Source organism: Myodes glareolus, chromosome 8 (genome assembly GCF_982192425.1).
Source record: "Myodes glareolus chromosome 8, mMyoGla1.1, whole genome shotgun sequence".
Classification (NCBI taxonomy): domain Eukaryota; kingdom Metazoa; phylum Chordata; class Mammalia; order Rodentia; family Cricetidae; genus Myodes; species Myodes glareolus.
Genome location: NC_142033.1, coordinates 69,459,331 through 69,480,146, shown reverse-complemented (window position 1 = coordinate 69,480,146; position 20,816 = coordinate 69,459,331). Strand labels below are relative to the sequence as shown.

Genomic DNA, 20,816 nt, shown 5'->3' with positions numbered 1-20,816 from the left:
ACTTGCCATCCTGCTGTGTCAACTCTCAGAGTCCTAGGTTACAAATACTTTTTTGAAGCCTGCTGTACTGCTACTTGCTACTCATTGGTGATGACAATACAAAGTGCTGAACAGACAACTCAGGAGCAGAAGGGACGAACAAACACAGATGGGACTTAAGGATAGAAAGGAATTGTCAGGAAGGTGTGCACTATGCATGCACAGAGGGCTGAATACATGTGAATGCTCTTCTACATCGGGTGTTTGGGGAAGAACACACTGCTGAGGAGAGGCAGTTCCATCCGTCCTAAAGAGCAAGCAGGTGGCCAAGAGAGGAGCTCCAGGATGCTCCCCACACCCGTGGCAGAGTTCATGACAAATACATGTCTGAGGGCAGCATGATGACGAATCATGCCAGCTGATGAAGCAAATCAGGTGCTGGAGAAAAAGCTGACTGAGAAGAACAAGGGCACAGAATGAGCAAGGCCTGCTAGACAGTTCTATAGGCTCTGGACTTAATCCTCAGTGGACTGTGAGAGTCCGAGGGAGCAGGTGAGCTGGCCAAAATCAGGTATGACCTGGACAGTTGTGGGGAAGCAAAGAAAAAAACCTAAGACATCAGGTCACTGGCTGAGCCACCCAAAGGATAAAACTGCCATTTTATATTCTGAGGCATGAACTGTGCCGAAAGTCAGCCATTCAGGTGATATATGAATTTGATTGTCCGTTCAAAGGGAAATTCTGTGCCAACAACATAGCTGTGCGAATAGTCTGTGTAAAAAGGACCAAGTCAAGAAAAGACAACCAGGATCAGAACGTGAAGGCTATCAAATTGCTCCCCGGCCTGCATTGCACATAGAGTCTACGTGACCTCACTGTTAGCAACTATTCTTTGTTCTATAAGGGAGTACAAATGGTTACAGCTTAGAATAGTATATAACCTTTATATTTATGTGCCTTCTAAAGAAAATCTTTGTTTCATAGCAGATGCCTCCTCATTCAAGTCTCAACCCTGGTGACTTCCTTGAGGGGCTGTTTCTGACCCTCAGGATAGATGAGTCTTCCTGCTGGTTTGTTGTTTTGTTTGGGGGTATTTTGTTTAGTCTTGTTTGAGCTTAAATATGGACATCTATTTCCTCACAATTCAGTGTCTTCATGAGATCAAGGTATAAGTAGGGATGCCCAGGTTTCTGAGGCCTCTCCCCTGGCATGTAGAAGTCCCACTCTTTCCTGTGTCTTCACATGGTCATAACCAAGTGTTTCCTGTCAATGTTCACATTATACCTTATGCATCCCTTTCCTATCTGTCACAGTTCTCTCAGACAGTACAGTGCTGGCAAAGAGGGGCTCTGTTGTTATTAATACTGAGTTATTTCTCTGTGCCTTTCATACCTTCGCATCTTTAGGGCCTTGCAGACTTCAGCAGGTATCTCAGTAACATGCTTCCAAAAGTTCCTCTGCTCAGGTCAGGGGCCACCTATAGTCATCAAAGCGTGAGTTCTCTCAAAGAATGTGTGGCTGTGACTAAACTCCTCCTACCCTCTGCTCTTGGCTACATGTGCCTCTGGGACTCAGGTCTTCCCTCAGTTCTCAGCAGTCCCTTCACATTCCCTTCTTTCCCCTTTGGCACCAGGAGACTGCAAATGCTTATCTAGATTTCAAACCACATTTAGGCTCAAAGGTCATAGAAAAAGAACTGGGAAGCACCTCCATGGGCTGGTGAGCCACTTGGCTCAGTCACAGGGCAGGAGTTGATGCCAGGTTGGCTCTGGCTCTGAGGAACTGGAGAGACTAGGAGAGTTGATGTACACACATAGTCCTCCCCTTATCTTAAAGCCCAAATTCCTATCTTATCTCTATGACTTAAGGCTCCCTGCTCCCAGCCAATGACTACGTACAGGAGTAGAGTGTGCAGTGAAGTCCCTTGCCTTCCCAGGCCCTTCTGGTATTCCTACCACAGTGGGAAGACAGAATTTGAGAAGAGACGTTTCTTTGCTCAGGACCCTGCATATACCAAACAAAATATTAAGCAAGGCAATTTCAGGGCTGAGTCCAACTATTATAAAGCAATGCATTTCTGTGCTGCTGCAGCAAAGCCATGGGCTTTCAAGAGTAAGACCCGAGCTGTGAGCATCCAATACTCTATAACATATGTGGGCAGAAGGGATAATCTTTCTGGCTGAGCCTTCAGTATTCCCATAAATATTTTTAATCTAGCCATGCCCAATCCAATCACTTTTCTGAGCTTGCATTGGATTAGATATGAAAAGAACTGAAGCTCCAGGACACACCCCCAAGGAGTCAGTCCTCTTTACAGAGAGACCCTGGGCTACTTGTGAGCAGCCCCAGGCTGCAAACCACAACCCAGAGGCACTCTTGCTCTTCCATGGAGCATACCTCCTTACTACAACCCAAGAGGGGGCGTTCTTACCTCCACTACAGATGAAGATACTAAAAACAAAGCACATGGTAGAGACCTATTGCAGCTTAAGGAGAGGAAATGTCACCTAGCAGTCTTGCCCATAGAGAACCTATGGCTAAAGACTTGGACCTACAGGCCACGAAACAAACTTCTAGCTGTGTTCAACTTGCTCAACCAGACCGGTTCCTAGAAATGAGTCTTTCATCCAACACTGGTTCAGGAGCACCCTCAGCTACTATTCTACCCACGTTCCCCATGTTTCTAAGAAAGGCAGGAACACATAGAACAGGGATGTGAGTTAAGAACCCATGGGCCTCTGGCAGCCAACTTCCTTTGTAGACTTGCATGCAGGCAAAGCCAAGGTGGCCACCCAGATTCAGTTCAAATTCAGACACTGAGTACAGAAACATTCCTGGTCCTAAGAGTACTCAGTAAAGCACTTTCTGCTGCCTGCAGCCCTATCCTGAGTCAGCAGCATCCTCTCTGGTCCAGCACCTGGGAGGTAACAGTAAGCCCTGTACTCAAACAAGCTGTAAGCCAGTGCTGCTGCAGTTTCCTTCTACCATACTCAATGCCACAGTTAGCCAGCACTTCCAAGGGTGCTAGAGGGTTCTTTCTTCTCTTCTCTCTCTCTCTCTCTCTCTCTCTCTCTCTCTCTCTCTGACTACAATGTGGTACCTACCCTCAAGGTATCCCGGGCAGATCCAGAGCCCTGAAATGAGACCTATGAATGAACTTAGTACAGAATGCAATGGAAACCTAATCACTGCAGTCACTTCCTTGAACTTACCCCACAAGGGGAAACCCCACAGAGTGCTAGCTCTTCATCTCAAGGCATATATGGAGCATCTGCTAGGTCTTTGGACTAGCTCAAGATTATTGTTACAAAATTCACTTACATCTCCAAACAACTCTGCCCATTGGAAACAAGGGGAAAATCTCCTGGGAAGTTAAGCTCTCGTCAGCTCTCCCATAGTCCTTAGACCCTTGATAGTTAGAACACTCAGAATTCCATAGGAAATGAAGACAGCTGACAGGCCATTTCTCTGATCTTCAAGTCCACAGCAGAGACAGCTAGAGAAGGGTCCTGGCCAGCTACCTTCATTAAGCTCTGTCCTGCAGGGCTAGAAGGGGAGGAGGCTGTTCAGCAGAACAAGTGGACAAGTGGTTTTAGGTCACTGGCACTTGGAAAGAGAAATGTCCTAGTCCTGCCCAGGACTTGAGTCAAGGATGGGGCCAGGCCTTGAGGATATAGAAGTAAACCACGAGGCTCTGAGAGGAACTACAAAAATAGATACCTTGAGAGTATGGGTGGTGCTGGAGGAGGGTAGACAGTGGAGCAGTAGGTGTCTGCTCACCCTACACAGCCATCTCTGAGCACCCATGAAGCCATACTTGATCCCTGGGGCTGGACACCTCTCACACACTCTGTGCACTGTGTAGGGCACATGAACATGATTCAACATGACCCAGTAATTTTGAGCGCAGTAATTTTGAGTGACTTGAGGAGGTGGCAGGGCACAAATGGAGCAAGGCTCTGGAGTCACACTAAATAGTATGCATATTGGAAGGTGACACTGAGAGAAAACTCCAGGGACAAAGCAATGAGTATTTTCGCATGTAGCCTCTAGTGACGGGGACTTCCCCTGACCATCAGCACCCAGAACTCTTGGGAGCCAGGCTCACTGCAGACCATTAATAACCAGAGTAAGGATAATCAGGAGAAGGCACTCCCTGAACGCAGTTCAACTTTAGCTCAGCACTTCTAGAGCCGGCCTGTGAGTCTAGCCCTGTAATGCAACCACACACACAGCAGGCATCCTACTCGGCCCTTACTTCAGAAAGCAACAGCAGTATGTCAGGAACAAGCCACCCTTTAGGCCCTCGGTCATCAACCACATCATGGTATAAAGGACTCAGAAGCAAAACCCGGTAGAACTTTCTTTCCTTGTGGACACCCTGGACTCACAGTCCCTGCAGGCTTGGACATGAACAAACAATGCTGCCCTTCAGACCATGACTTTCAGGAAACAGCCATCATCAAACTCCAAGTCAGTGAGAGTACACCATAATCGACAGAATAGAACATTTCAGAACACTCTTCATATTGTCATGGTGGCTCTGCTTCATGGAGCCTCTGTCCCAGTATACACAAGTTAATGTTCTACTGGGCTGCCACACAACATGCTGCATTTTTTTAATCCGAGGTAAGAAAAAAATTTGAATAGAATCCAGCCTAGAATCTAAAGTTCCTGTGGAAGGAATCAACAAGACCAGGCAGATGTTTAGGCTTCTGGCTGTGGGGTCTGCCTCCCAATGACCTTTTGTTCTGGGCCCTAAGTAAGGGAAACATAAGGGTTCAGGGTTGACAGTCCAATATAGATACAAAACTTAGAATGGCAAAGAGCCATCTGTGTACTCAAATGTTCATGAGGAGGACAAAAATCATCTGTTAAACAAAGGTACCCTTTTAAAAGGATATCCCCAACATTTATATGTAGCACAAGCAGACAGGACAGCTGAGTATCCCCGATGGTGGCCCACCCAAGCCTGGGGCTTACATTTTATAACAGCTCCAGTGACTTTAGCTACAAGTCCAACCACCAAACCCTCATACATGTAGTCAGATAGTCACCAGGTTAAGACAGAAGCAACACAGTGGATATCTGACATTCATTCCCAAGGATGCAAGACAGGTCTGCTCTACTGAGTGATTTGGTCTAGGCTAGACAGTACTTATTTATCTTCTAGAAGTCCTCTTGCTTCCCAAAGAAAATGAGGGGAAACCCACCAGTCCAGAGTGGCTGAGTAGTTCATTCTACCTCTCTGAGTTAGTGGAGCAGTCCAGTTGGGACTTTTGGCAAAATGACATCTCTCCCCGCAAAAGCCCCTCTCCAAGACAGAGCAGTCACTTGAAATGCCCTAAACAGCCAATTATCATGGTCTCTGCAAGAATACAATTAGAGAGCTTTCCTGGCCCTTGTAGATCGTAACACAGTACACCATGCCTGGTTGGGTCACAGCGGTCCCGAGGTACACTCTTCCACCACATGACAATTGTTCCTGCGGCACTCAGGTTTCCGGGTCCCTTACCTGGCCGTCAACCTGGTACATGTGACCGTGAGAGCCACCCTCTCCTCATGACCACACCTACGTCTGTACAGAGATGTAACTGATCTACTGTTCCAGCTCACAGTTCTGGAGCCTCCTACTTACAGGAAAGGAAACTTCTATTTAGATCTCCCATAGAATTTTCATGCTCAAAGTCAAATACAACCCTCTGTGTTTTAGATATCAGCTGCTGACACCAGCGACCCCTTATCTGCACTCCTGATCCCCTGGCAAGTTCACAACACATTGCTAGGACCTTCCAGTGAGTCCTCTCTTTAATCTCCATCAATCCTCGCTCTCCTTCATTGAGCTCTCACCCGGGAGCTCCTGCCTCCCAAGCTGCTTAGAGATGACTTATACAACAAGCACAGGCTGTCAGCCATCTCCTATGGCCCTCAGCTTGGCCTCTGAGACCCAGATGTTCTGGTCTCCCAAAATCCCAACCCTTATCCTCAACCTTTTATGGTGTTCCTTGCAATGCCACCAGCACAGATGCTATGCTCTGGCTTACTCTGAGGCCCCTAGATGCTGTTTCCCACACCCCCATCACCCTAGGTTGGGGTCCATCACCTCCTCTCTCCCCTTCTATCTCAGTCTCTCCTACAGGGCAGTGTAGTGACCAAAGCTCTGAAGCCCACGTGCTGCTTCTCCCTTCCACACAAACTCAAGCTCCCACATTACATCAGTGGACTTCTAGTAAAAGGTCTGTCACAGACTTGCTGCCCAGAAACATCTCATTTAATGGACTGGCAATAGCGTTTTAAAAACAGAGAGGTTTAAGGCACTGTCTATTGAGGGAGTCTAGAAGGTAAGTCAAGTCACAAACTGTGACAAAGAGCCTAGAGAATAAACAATAGGCACTCAAGGCAGAGGGGAGCTGGGAAGTAGGACAAGGAAACTCAGCTGAGCTCTCCAAGAAACTGGCAGTGACAACAGGAAAATGGGCAGGGGATGAGAAGTGCTCTGGAAAGCAGGAAAGCCAAGTCTTACCAATCGATCAGGTAGATGTCTGCAGTTAAGTTGTTTTTCTTGAAATGCGCAAACAATTTCGGCAAGTTTTCTTCAAAGAATACCTCAAATGCAGCAAAGTACGTCAACATCTAGGGAGACAATGTTAAATACACTAGTAAACTAATTATCAATATGAGTTTCCAATCCACAAGAGTCAAGAGCTTTGCACGCTTAGAATCTAATAATTGTTACCCAGGTAAAATGTAGATAACATAATACTATCTCTAAGCATCTCATAGTAGTTGTGTTCACATCCTATCATTTCTTTAAGTTACAGGAAAGACACTGAAACAGAGAGCAATTGCTTACCTTGCCACACAGGGGCAAGGTACTGGTACATGGTAGAGCTGGGACCTCAACCACGGTCTGTAATACCATGAAGGTTGCAGTCTCACTGTGAGAGATACCAGGAAAAGCAAGCTGCCTGCTGCCCATGTCTAGCACATTCACAGAGGGAGAGACAAGACTAGAGTCTGAGGGAAGGACAACACAGGTCCAGCTTAAACTTGTAGGCCTTTGACCAAAGCAAATGAAGACACTACCACAGGCCAGGTTCTTACAAGCTTTGTAAGAAAAGAAAGAAAGCAGGGTGGGAGGAGAGAAAGCATGAAGCAATCAATATGAAGGAAGAGCTCCTGTTGGGTGGGGGCAACCACGCCTGACAAAAATACTATTACTATTCATGAAGAGCCCGTCCTTAGGTGCTGCTGCTTTTGAGGTGTTTTCCTACTACTACACAGGGGCTGCTGCACTAGGTCTACTTCACACTCCTTACACAGCAGTGCGTCACTGTTGCACTGGGGGTCTTGGCAGATTTCATTTACCACTCCATTTCCCCAACTCCATTAAAAACCCTTCTCATATTTACAATTAAATACAATTATATGATAACAATCTCTATGCAAACTCCTTTGTTCACATATATGACTGCTCTCAAAACCAATTCTTACAAGAACTTTGTACCAAAGCCACTCTGGAATACCAAATGATCTTCTTAAAGGACCCTGCTGGCCGACACTCCGCTAACAGCCAGAGTGAGCAGCAGCTTCAGAACAAAGACTGTTGGGATCGTGAAGACATTTAAGGAAGAAGCGCTCCAAGCTGACATATCAGAGAGCTGAAGTCTTGATAGACTAGTGGTAATGACTAGGAAATCAAAGCAATGCCAACTTAAAAAAGCTGATGGATTAGTGAGTTTTCTTCAATTAAGAACAAAGTTTAGGACCTAGAACAGATACAAACCTCAGCTGTCCCATGTAGCAGATATTCTTGACAAGCCACTTCCCTCCTCAGTCTGTTCCCATGTCTGGACTATGCAGGGGACTCAGCTGTGAAGTATGTGAGGGTCTCTTAAAGGCCACCAATGACAAAGGCCATCTACTCAGCACTAAACCACTAAACCACTGCCTTGCTGAAGTAAGGGAGCAGGGTCTGGAGCACATCTCCTTTCTCCTGTGCGTGCATGTGTTCCATCGAGCAGCAGCCCTCGGGTATTTGACTCAACTAAGGAGGGCAGTGCTGTTACATCTCCCGAACACGAAGTGCATACGCGTGCACAGAAGTCACCCTCCCACCTCCACTGAAAGGGTACAGTGTTTCAGACACACTGTCTCCCTAGGAGAACGTACTAATCTGTTCATACAAGGGGCAATGGCCTATATGTTTCTACACTTAAGTTCATGTGTTCTTCCTTAAAACAACCCATTATGCATTTCCCATCTTTAAAAAAACAATGATTGGGTGAAAAAACAGAATGATTAGGTAGTTCTTGCTGCATAAAGACATGATACTGGGACATAACACAGAGCATACTCACAAGGCCGTGGTCCACTCGGAAAAATGCCATTTGACAGGGTTTATTCAAAAGATTAGAAAAAGCAATAAAGGCATCTGCAGTGTCTAGGTTCAAGATCAACACTGCAGCTATAAACGACATGCCCTGAACCTGAGGAAGGAGAGAAAGGTTATGTTAACTAATGTGGCCACAAAGGGCAGAGCAGCTTTATAAGAGAAAACAAAACACCTTTCCGCTTTTTAAAAAGGCCCTCACAGTCACCCATTCACCCCTTAAATAAACCCTGTCAGACCAGATCCACCTTCCTTGGAGCCACAGCTCTGCCTATCAGGCACATGCTCTCTCCCTCATTCCCTGCCCCCTTCTAATGGAAAATCATAAGCCAACCCCACTTAAGGCCTCTGGCATCTGAAATACTGCACCTGGTATGTGCCATGCTGGGTTGTGGTGCTGTGGTCACCTGTACGAGCTTAGCAGGCTTAAGTAAGACCATGTATACACACACATCTGTTTAGCCACAAGTACAGCAGTATCACACTTTTGAAAAACTGTTAATGGTAAAGCCTTTTCTATTTAATTTCAGGGATAAATCACATGCAAAAAGTAAACATCACATCTAGTTAAAATGTGATGAATACCACAAAGGAGCCATGTCAGCCCAATTTCTCCAAGGAAACTGAATCAACTCATTTATTTCAAGATTTTTCATATTCTTCAAAGCCCACAATAGCATTCACTATGAGAGCTGGGCAATGTTTTGACTTTCTTTATAGACCAGAATATCATAAAAAACTGGAAAGCATCACTTACATAACCCACATCCGGCCGGTAACAAGTATAAGCTCCCAAAATACTGTGCAACATGTCATGATATGGGCCACCCTAAAAGGATTGACATACCAAAAACAACACATGCATAAGTACTGTTAGTCTTAGAATAGCATCCAATACTGCTGCTGCTACTATCACCCACCACTGTCACCCTGCTGATGACACAGGGGGGGACTTTGCTGAGCACTATGCTAGCAGCTCTAGACACATTATGCAGTTTAAAAAATGAACTAGTAACTTGCTGATAATGAAAAGTCTGCAATTCTGTCTATGAAGCTACTCTAGAAAAGCTAAAGGGTCAGCTGTGAGCAGTACCCTCTGGAAATGCCCTTCCTTTGGCTCATGTTAAAGAGTCATATTCTATTCCAAGTTCAGTAGGTAAACCAGGTGGTCAAGACTCCTCAGAGCAAGTGACAAGGCTGCTGAGACAGCCTTGTGCCCACAAGTAAGGTTCTTCCTGCCTCCCTTCTGCCCGTCACTCGTTTCCCTGCCATCTTTCGGAACATTAGGTTTGGGAAGCAGGCTCTAAGTCTTAGCTCCTAGTAGATTCCATTTCATTTCAAGCACTCTCCCAGATCTCTCACCTGCTAAGATTAGCATTTGCTCTTACAACAAGGAGACAAGCCCAGAGCTGTCCCACACTGCTGTTACTGTGCCAGCGACACTCCAAAGGGACTAGCTGGACCTAAATGAAGTTCCTACTGCCTACATCTACCACGTGCTCTTATATAACACAGGAAGAAATATTCGTTCTGGTATATATGACTGGGAGGTTACTCCAAAGGTGCCTCTGGGTAGATGAAAAAGAATGGCATAAACTCGATGATCGCATTTTCTTTTTTGATTTGTTTGGTTGGATGGTTGGCTGGTAATAAAGTCTCACTGTATAGCCAAGGATAGCCAAATCTCCGCCTTAGCCTCTGAAGTGTAGGAATTACAGGTATATGTCACAATTTCCAGCAAAGACCATTTTAAAAGCTGTATCAAAGAAACATTTTCAAAGCACAAAGAGCCAAATGAAGAAAATACAATGGGAATGGGGGGAGGTAAAATACAGGGCTGGGGACAATGGTAGCAGATCCATGAGCTGACCTGAGGACTAGAATGACTCCAGAGAGTCTATGTGATCTGAGACTGAGAAAAACTATACTGTTCTTTCCTTAAAGGATTTTCCACCTTGTCATTCCATCCTCTCATGTTGGTGCCAGCTCTTTTCCTGAGTGCCCTTAGCTTGTGCTGGACTCTCAGGTTCTCTCCTCAGCCTTTGCATTTAGTATTATCCATTCACGAGACTGAAAACCACTGACCAAGAAAGTCTCACACTTAAAGGAAGCCTGAGAGAACAGGGTCCCCAAAAGGGACCACAGAGCTTCCATGTCCCATCTTTACAGCTCACCCTGTGCTGCTGGGTAAGCACCAAGGGACTGTCCATCTCAACATTTCTGAAGCAGAATTTAGGGAACATGTTTCAGGAGAAGCCCTTTCAGACCTAGTAATACAAAGCTGGGCCTCAGTTTCTGCAAAGCCTTCACAAGTTCTTAGGGTTTCATGACCCTGAGGTCTGGCCCTCAGCACAGCAGAACCTTCAGGAACATGCTAGGAAGCCTGCCTTGCCATGCTCTGAGTCCCACCTGCTTCCTTGTCTCAAATCTCTGGTTTTACTTCTGCCAATGAGAAAGGGTACAAGGCTTCTCCTGGCAGTTGAGAGCCCAGGCAGCATGAGCTTCTGAAGACTTCCATGTTCCCACTTCTAAGTTGCCTGAAGTGAAAAGTCTTAAGTTGCTGGTGGATCCCACTGTCATTTAGTTTCAAATACAGCCAAAGATAATTAATAGTCAGTATAGGACTGATGGCTTCCCTCTACGAGTCAAGTACTGAGAATAAGACTATAAAGCTATGGAGAGGGCTGGAGAGATGGCTCAGAGGTTAAGAACATTGCCTGCTCTTCCAAAGGTCCTAAGTTCAATTCTCAGCAACCATATGGTGGCTCACAACCATCTGTAATGGGGTCTGATGCCCTCTTCTGGCCTGTGGGCATACACACAGATAAAATATTGTATACATAATAAATAAATAAATAAATATTTTTTTAAAAAGCTATGGAGATCATCCCTAATCACAGATGAACAGATTAAAGGGCAGAGAGATTAAATGTTTTACTTGAGGTCAAACTACTAGTAAGAAAGCAATTGATCAGAATCAAACCCAAATCTGTGAGACTAAAGTCAACCCCCTTCATAAAGCAGCACTGCCTAAGCTTCTTCAGAGCTGGGGTCACAGGAGCCCAGTGTTCAGGAGGCAGAAGGCCTCTAAGGAGATGACTAGGGAGTGGGCTACAAGGTATGGTGTGAGATGAGGTCTCAGAAGTGTACTGGGAGAGAGAGGCAATCCTTCAGAGAGAGAGAGAGAGAGAAAGGACTATTCTGAAGATGCCACTCAGTTGGGTCCACACATGCCACCAAACCTGGGCAGTACTCCTGGGATTTATGGGCTAGACACTGAACCAAATTTCTGGACAGCTTTATAGACTTTCCCCCTGCCTTGACTGAAAGAATCCTAAGGACTCAAATGCAAACATTTCCAGATAAACTAAGATCCTCTACACCTAGACACTGGGACCCTGCTTTGTGAAATTACTGAGACAGCAACAACCCTGTCACTGGAACCCAAAGAATCCTCTTGGCCCTCCCTCCAAGCACCCATAGTACTCAGACTGGTGCTGCCCTCAAAGCAGGTTAGTGCCCGATTCCTGGCCAAGTCATGCTTGCTGCCTGCTTCTCAGCCACAAACCAGAATGTTAGAACTCTGCCCTCAACACACTCTGCTCCTGCTTAAGAGCAGTCCTTACCAGTTCTGCATTCACCAGAACAGAGAAACCCTGTGAAGAGGTTGCAGGGACAACTGTGTTCTCATACACAATTCTTGCACAGAAACAGGGTCCCAGTTGGGCTTCCACCAGGCACATGCTCTCTGCCAGACTACATTAACTAAACCTGGTGCATGCACAGACACGACTGCTGCCTTCTTCCTGTATGCGACCTTCTGATTCTCCACACTCCAAAAGAGGGCAGTGCCTCTCCTGTGCTGTCAAGATTGCTCAGTCCAACCACATTTCTCCCAAGTCCACCTAAACTCAAAGCTCTGGACCTAGTCATTCTGGCTTGTTCCACCACCTTTTCCGCCATAAACCACTGTGTGTAAGGCATGTTAACAAAATGGGAACCATGGTGCATGACTTGAGATTTCAAATACTGATCAGCAGGCAAGAAGGTGAGTGGAAGGAGACATGACAGCCAGGAGAGGTAAGGGGAGGCTGCTGCGGTGACCTACAATGCCTAGGCTCTCAAATAAAGCAGTGAGCACTGAGAAGAGAAAGGTGTAGAAATATTTTGGAAGAGAGCTGGCGATATTGTTAGCTTACAGGAGGGAGGTCTCAAGGGAAACCTCTAGGTGTACACCTCTTGGTTCAAAGAACACAAGGCCTTGAGAGAGGACTCTAAGATCTACTGCCAGCCATCCTTGTCTGTGTCCAGACGACTGAGGGGAGGCCTCTCTTGCTCCACTAACACCCAAAGACAAGAGTTCATCCTCACACCTCCTGGCTCATCATCTCAGAAACCCCACCACCTCTGTTCAGCCAGCCATCCTGACTTCACCACGGCTACGAGGCACTCCTTCCTGGCCCTACTTTCAGCAGGTCCCTGAAATCACATGGAGGCTCCTACCAAGAGAACGCAGCTACCTACAGCACTATAAACAGAAGAGTCTTTAATCCCTGCACGTGGGAGGCAGAGGCAGGTGGGTCTCTGAGTTTGAGGCCAGACTGTTCTATGAAGTGAGTTCTAGACAGCTAAAAAGCTGCCACACAGAGAAAGCCTGTCTCAAAAAAAAAACCCACCAAATTAAAAACAAAAACAAAAGCAAACAAAACAACAACAACAACAACAACAACAACAACAACAAAAAACCAGAAGAGCATGAGCAACACTCTGACAACACAACCGCCCACAAGCCCTCTGCACCACCTACTGAGGGTCTGAAATGCATACTTTACAAAGGAACCAATTACCTTTAAAACAGAAACATGATCCATAAGAACCAGCTACACTCATTTTAAATATCTAAGTGCATTGTAGCGACACCCACCTAACTCCCCACCAAAACCCTATATTACAAAACCCTTTCAAGCAGGACCACAAATGCATGTGGCTCTGCATTCACAAAACTTAAACAGAGAACACTCGTGACAAGTCCCCACCACTTACTTGCTGGAAAATGCAGAGATTAGGAAATGTTCTAGAAATATCCAGTTTAATAAGCTCCAGACTGGCCTCTCTGTCAGCTGTTGAAAACCCAGCATCTGTCAAAAGAGCAAAAGTCGTTGCACCCTTCAGCACAGACTGGTGATATACAGATTAATGGAGATGGTTAAATTAATATGTAAGAGTTAGCCAATAAGAAGCTAGAGCTAATGGGCCAAGTGATTTAAATAATATGGTTTCTGTGTGGTTATTCTGAGCAGCTGGGAACCAACAAGAAGCTCACGTCACGATAAGTGCATGGCAAGCGCAGAGTCTCTCACTCCAGGAATCACAGTGCCTCACAGCACCAGCCAGAGCATCATCATATTATTTTCTAGAGTCTAAAAATCTAAAAATCAAAATCTAGTTTGATTTACTTGTCATCAACAGCAATCAGGAAAATAAGTACAAGCTGGGAGATGCACACAATGGACCTAGGCATGGGAAATCACAACAAAGATGATTGTTCCACATAAAGAATCTCTGGTGAGAATCTGTTATGTGTTGCCTCAAAAAATTAAAAACAAAACTACATGTGATCCAGCAATCCCACTCCTGGGTGCGCAACTAAAGGAAATGAGAATGTTCACTCCATGTTCACTGCAGTACTATGCATGGTAGTCACGAAACTCCTCAACCTACAGGGCTGTCTTGAGGTAAACAGACAAAATAAAGGTAGCGGATATGGACAAAAGATGAACTGAGAGATATCGTGCCAAGCAAACCAACCACAGAAAAACAAGAACTGTAAAATATCATTTGTGGATTCAATCTAAAAATGTTGAACTCAAAGAAACAGAAATCAGAATAGGTTTACTACAGGCAGGAAAGGAGGGGGCAGGAAGGAGCCAGGACCATACTGGTCAAAAGATACAAAATTTCAGATAAGAAAAAAATCCCTACAAAATAGTGGTTATAACAAATTATACATAGCATCATGGAAACAGGTGAATACCAGAGGAAAGTTGTTTTCCCCAATTAAACAACAACAACAACAAATTAAGGACTAGGGTCATAGATCAGTAACAAAAAGATGGCCTAATTTATGTAAGCCCTGAGCTCCATTCTCAGCGCTGAGATAGGGTGAGGGGAGCAATCTATGTGAGGCAATAATGCATTACCTAGTATAAATTACCTAGTCAAATCCTAACTGTTGAAATCCCTAAAGTCTAAAATCCTGAAAATCCAATTCTGAATTTTTTAAAACTTATTTAAAAGCATTTACTCACATTTCTATCATAAAGTTATAAATGTTTCAAAACATGTTTGCATGCTAGGCATACAAAATCTTGCCAATGTAAAAAATAAAATAAAAATAAGAACAGCCTATGTTTAAATATTCATAAATAATGTTTTACGTATTTTTAAATTCCAGTACCATATAAGATAGCATGAAAAATCACACTGCTCACCCACAGAGGCACTGTTCTTGTGTGCAATGGGGCTTTCCTCTAATCTCACAGATATGTACTGCTGCTGCCTCTAGAAGTCAACACTCAATGAACCAGGCTATTGGGCAACTTTAATTATAAGCAACTGGCTGTGAGCAGGAGACACAAACCCTTTCAGGAACTGCAGGGTTCTATTCCTTCTACAATGTAACAATTCCTTTGCCATTATGCCACACTGGAGCCAGTGAGGAGCGCTACTGTTGTGAGGGGCTGCTCCGCGGGGGCAGAGCTGTACCTTCATTCTCCACTTCTGAGCCGCCAGTGCTGAGGGACCGCCACCGCTCCTTGGCCCGAGCAAGACAGATGTCAAAGAGCTCTGAAAGAAATGTCACTGGTGAGTCTTACTTGTATGTGTTGTTCACCTACGCCTGTGGTGATATCTTTCTTGTTTGTACAAATAAAGCTTGCCTGAAGATCAGAGGGCGGAGCTAGCCACTAGCTAACCATAGAGGTTAGCCGCTAGGAAATGGTATGACTGGTAGAGAGAGGAGGTGATACCATGGGAGTAATCAGGAACTCAGTCTCTTTTCAGTTGGGAGGTAAGGTGGCCATGATTTTGCTCCTTGGTCTCTCTGATCTCTCAGCATTTTCCCCAATTTGCCTTTGTGGTGCCTACTTATAATAATTTTCAGGCTGCTGAGAGATATCAACAGAAGGTTCTAATACAGGGAATGTTAAATGGTCCCACCCTGTGCCAAGATTTTGTATGGTAGCCATTGGAAATGATATGTAAGCAATTTCCTTAATCTATAGTTTACCGTTACATGGACAACATCATATTAGCTGATTCAAATAAAGATACTTTAGAATGAATGTTTGAAGCAGTAAATAAAATTTTCCTTTGTTGAGGATTAAAAATTGCTCCTGGAAAAAAAAAAAGAAATACAAAGAGGAGAGCCCATTAATTATTTAGGCTATAAAATAGGTTTACAAAAAAATCAGACCCCGCCCCCAAAGGTGCAAATTAGGAGAGACTGATTGCAAACTCTTAATGACTTTCAAAGACTGCTAGGAGACATTTCCCATCTATGGCCCACTATTGGGATAAAACCTGATTAATTTAAACAAAATCTGATTAATTTAAACAAAACCTTAGATGGTGACAAGACCTTAAATAGTCTCAGAAAATTATCAGTTGAAGCTGAAAGAGAATCGGCTTTGGTGGAGGAGAAATTACAGATGTGGATCGTGTGGATCCAAATCTTAACTGTATCTGGTCATATTACCCTCTAAACATTTTAATGCAAAGGGAATTTTAATGCAAAGGGAATTTTAATGCAAAGGGAAGATATAATAGAATGAATCTTTTTACCACATAAACTGAGTAAAATATTAAAAACTTATGTGGAAAGGTTTCTGAGTTAATTCTAAAAGAAAAATGGAGACTTCTGTCAATTAGGAGGAAAAGATCCAGCAGAAATTATAGTGCCATTCACTAAAGATGAAATTAACAAATTATGGGCAGAAAGTGTACCCTGGCAAAGAGCTTGAAGTAATTTTTTGGAAAGGTTAATAAAAAATATCCCAAAAGCAAGAGAATTCAACTTATAAAGAGAAATTGCTGGATCTTTCTACACATTGTATGGGAAACACCAATATCTGGAGCCCCTACATTCTATACTGATGCAAATAAATCAGGAAAGGCAAGTTACAAATCAGAAAATTTAAGTAAAGTGGACCTAAGTCCTTATGATTCTGTCCAAAAGTCAGAATTATATACTATTCTAATGATACTAATGAATTTTAAGGAATCTCTCAATATAGTTACCAACTTGTAATATGCAGATAGAGTTGTTTTGCATATTAAAACCACTGAATTTATACCAAATTATACAAAATTGACTTTATCATTCATTCACTTATAAGACATAAATCAGGATTAAGAATCATCTCATATACATAACACACATCTGATCCCATTTCATATGGGTCTAACAGGTAGTACAAGGTAATGCAGAAATTGATTAACTATTGATTGGAAATGTGCTGGAGGCCTCAGAATTTCATTTAAAAAAAATCATGTCAATAGCAAAGATTTAAAAAAAATTTCTGCTGGGTGGTGCACTTGGTAGGCAGAGGCAGGTGGATCTCTGTGCGTTTAAGGCCAGCCTGGTCTACAAGAGCTAGTTCCAGGATAGTCTCCACAGTTTTAGGGAAACCCAGTCTCGAATCCTCCCCCCGCAAAAAAAAAAAAAAAAAAAAATGTTCCCATCATGTGGCAACAAGCCAAGGAAATTATAAGGAAATGCCCTACTTATTCTTTATACAACCAAACACCACTACCTGCAGGAATGAAATCTGGCAGATGAATGTGTTCCATTTTGTAGAATTTGGAAAACTAAAATATCACACCATTAATACCTATTCGTGTCTTCAATGGGCAGCTGCATTGCATTTGGAAAAGGCTGATTCAGTAATTACTCATGTGTTAGAAGTTATGGCCACCATGGGTATACCTGCACAGATAAAGACTGACAGTGCTCCAGCTTATGTCTCTAAGAAAATGAAACAGTGTTTTGCTTATTATAAAATAAGGCATATTACAGGTATACCACACAAGCAGTTATTGAAAGATCAAATCAAACTCTAAAGGATATGTAAAATAAACAGAAATGGATGATAAAGACTCCCAGAAATTGATTGCATAATGCTTTATTAACTTTGAATTTTCTAAATGCTAATGAGAAAGTAGCGACAGCTGCGGAGATATATTGGATAGTAGAAAAAAACTATGAAATTAAATCAGTCGAAATACTTTAAAGATGTGTTGACCTCAGAAGAGAAACCAGGACAGGTTTTATGTTCGGGAAGGGATTTTGCTTTTGTTTCTACAGGAGAAGAAAAGCTATGGATACCATCAAAACTGATAAAGATTTGATTTGAACAAGAGACAGCCCTTGATTAGAAGAGGTAATATTTAATCAAACAGCATGGCCGTTCAGTCTAAACTAACTTTAAAACTAACAAATGCTTTTCATTTGATCAGATATAATTTGCCATAAAGGAACCTTCCCAAAATTAGGGTTGGGGAAGGGTTTTGATTTTGTCTTTTCAGGAGAATAAAGGCATCCAGCTAAGGACTCTGAAGATTATTGGACAAATGAGACAGTTGAAGAAAAAGGACAAATCATCCATAAAAATGCCCCAAGAGAAAAGTAAATTGGCCCATTGGTATATCACATTTCCAATAGGATAAAACTTCATAAATCTTCCCAAATGTTTGCTTCTGCTGTTCTCTACAGACATATAGTGCAAACTGTCTTTTTGTAGTCCCAGTCCAATTTAAAAATTAAAGCTGGCTTTGGAGTTGGAGTGTGGCTCTCTCCTTCTCTAAACTGAAGCATGCTTGTTAGAGTAAAATCCAAAATCTCTGTCTTATGTCTGAAGAGACACATGATATGGAACAGAAGAAAAACAAAATTAAAGTCCTTTATTAAAGGACTGATCTCATAATCCTTTGGTTTTATTTTGAGTCTTTGAAGCTTTTCTTTAACCTCTTTGAGATCTGCTGCACATGACATTTAAAATGTTTAAATTTTCTGCAGTGGACCGAGACCATGCCTAACAGCAACATTTGAAGTCTCCAAAAACACTTCAGAGATGTATAGAATATGGCATTTAAGATGTTTTAATACCACAGGTTGTTTTTTTTTAAATGACAATAAGACATGTTTTTCCATTGCTCCTGGGAGCACCAATGTACTTTAGAGAAGACGATGGGCATAGAAAAACTCCACATGGAGTTTACTTTCTTTGTGGCAAAGGTTAGCCAGTGGATAAGAAAGTGCTCTTGCCTCAACTGCTGATAGTATGCTGTACAAATTGGACACGCAGGGTACAAAAGAAAGGGTTGCCAAACTCAACATGCTAAGACAAGGTAGGACAGCTCTTCAGAATATCCTACTTCACAGAAAAATCTGTCAGATATGCTAGGCTTACATGCCAAAGATGGATGCCCCAACGATGCAGAGGAATCTTGGGTGACTGTCCAGGCAGCCAGCTGTTTCTGTCATTTCCCCCAATTTTGGAAGTCAGTTGCACTTCCTGCTTACTCAGGTAATATTATTTTCTTATTGGGTCTCTGATGGAGTCGAAGATTTTATAGTTATAGTTTTCCTTGTTACCAGATTCAAAAAAGAAATTTACCAAATAAATATAAATTGTATAAGGCTGAGAGACATAAAAATGTAATTCTGGTAATGCAACTTAGAATAGAAAGTAAATTAGGTACAACTTTTGTACTCACCAAGATAGGATAGATAAAGAGCATTTTCTCTAAATTTGTCAACTGTTAATGGAATAGACAATGTTAATGTGTTTATTGCCTGTATTTATTATATATAGCATTTATTGTATATAGCTTTTCCTGTGCTTGTTATAGTCTTACTTTTTTAATTTTTAGACAAAAAAAGGGGAAATGTGGTAATATCTTGTTTGTACAAATAAAGCTTGCCTGAAGATCAGAGGGCAGAGCTAGTCACTAGCTAACCATAGAGGTCTAGAGGTCTGTACAGACAGACAGGAAATGATATGGCTGGGTGGAGAGAGGAAGTAAAAAGGTGGGAAAAAAACAGGAACTCAGTTTCTTTTCAGCTGGGAAGTTGAGAGGTAAGGTTGCCATGGTTTTGCTTTTTTGTTGCTCTGATTTCTCAGCATTTTCCCGAATATCTGTCTCTGAGCTTGTATTATTGAAACCTATTAGAACTTGTGCTACAAACACCAGAGAACAATATCTCCTTCTCCAAGATGAAGTAAGGCACTCTTCCCAGTTTAGCCAAAAGACAACTGTTTACAAAGGAAGACCACAAACACTGCGGTGGTGCTTGGTGCCTTCCTCTGCTTCACAGCTGCCTCTTCATATCTTACTCTGACTTTCTGTGATTGGCCTACTGCCTCTTGGAAGGTCAAAGTCTCTTGCTTACTTCTGTATCTAGACCAAATGCCCTAGGGGCTGAAGAGATCAATCAGTATCTGTCTATGAACTAAGGGTAGACAGAGTCTAACTGGTTTCTAATGGTTTTGGGCCATAATCTCCAAAGACAATCCCAAATGCTTTAATTCTAAATGGTGACATTCTTAAAGTCCAAAATCCTAAAAATAAAATTCTAAAAGAAAAAATTTAAAGATTTACTTACATCAAGAGGGGGATTTGAGAAACAAAAACAACACAATACTTCATGTGCTGCTTTCCACAACAAAATATACATCACAGTGTGAACTGTAAGCATCACAGTGGATGAAGGAAATTATATGCTTAAATCACAAGCAGATGACCTATATACACAGAAATATGCTAAAAAGGAAAGTGTATGAACAGCTATCACTATGGTTCATAACTGTATACCAATGTTCCAACTGGACATGTGAAACACTGGGTCAGGCGATCTAAATCTTTGATCAAAACTAAGACAGGTTACCATTGCACATATAGTCACCCAAAGAGCCCAGACTTCAAAGAATTTCTACAAATACAGATGTCCAATCTGCATACATATAGTAATGCACATTCACACAGTCAAATCTGAGAGAAATTCATTTTCTCTCAAAATTAATTGGGGCAATTTCTACTTGGAATATTGAAAGTGGCATGAAGACAAAGCACAGAGCAACGGGGCTAGCGAGATGGCTCAGCAGTTAAGAGCACTGATTGATCTCGTAGAGGACCTAGGTTCAGTTCTCAGCATCCACACTGTGGCTCACAACCACCTGTAACTCCAGTTCCAGAGGATCTAACACCCTCTTCCGGCTTCTGAAGACACTACACAGATGTGGTACACAAGCATACATGCAAGCAAAACACCCATACCCATAAAATAAAAAATAAACACAACGTTAAAACACACACACACATATACATTTATGCATATATGCACAGTATAACAAACTGTAAAAAATGCTGGGGGCTTAAAAAATGG

The 20,816-nt window shown here is 42.9% G+C and overlaps 1 protein-coding gene across 3 annotated transcripts in view; it reads right to left on the bottom strand.

Annotated features, from left to right (window-relative positions):
* The window catches only part of Tbc1d14 (TBC1 domain family member 14), a 93,435-nt gene that overhangs the window by 3,520 nt on the left and 69,099 nt on the right, over nt 1-20,816 (bottom strand). For all 3 annotated transcript variants that reach the window (XM_048415240.3, XM_048415243.2, XM_048415241.3), the window contains 5 exons: nt 15,137-15,217; nt 13,415-13,509; nt 9,129-9,200; nt 8,340-8,468; nt 6,503-6,612 (listed from right to left, as the gene is read on the bottom strand). In XM_048415240.3, the coding sequence (XP_048271197.2) occupies nt 6,503-6,612; nt 8,340-8,468; nt 9,129-9,200; nt 13,415-13,509; nt 15,137-15,217 (487 nt within the window). The remainder of the gene's footprint in view (nt 1-6,502; nt 6,613-8,339; nt 8,469-9,128; nt 9,201-13,414; nt 13,510-15,136; nt 15,218-20,816) is intronic.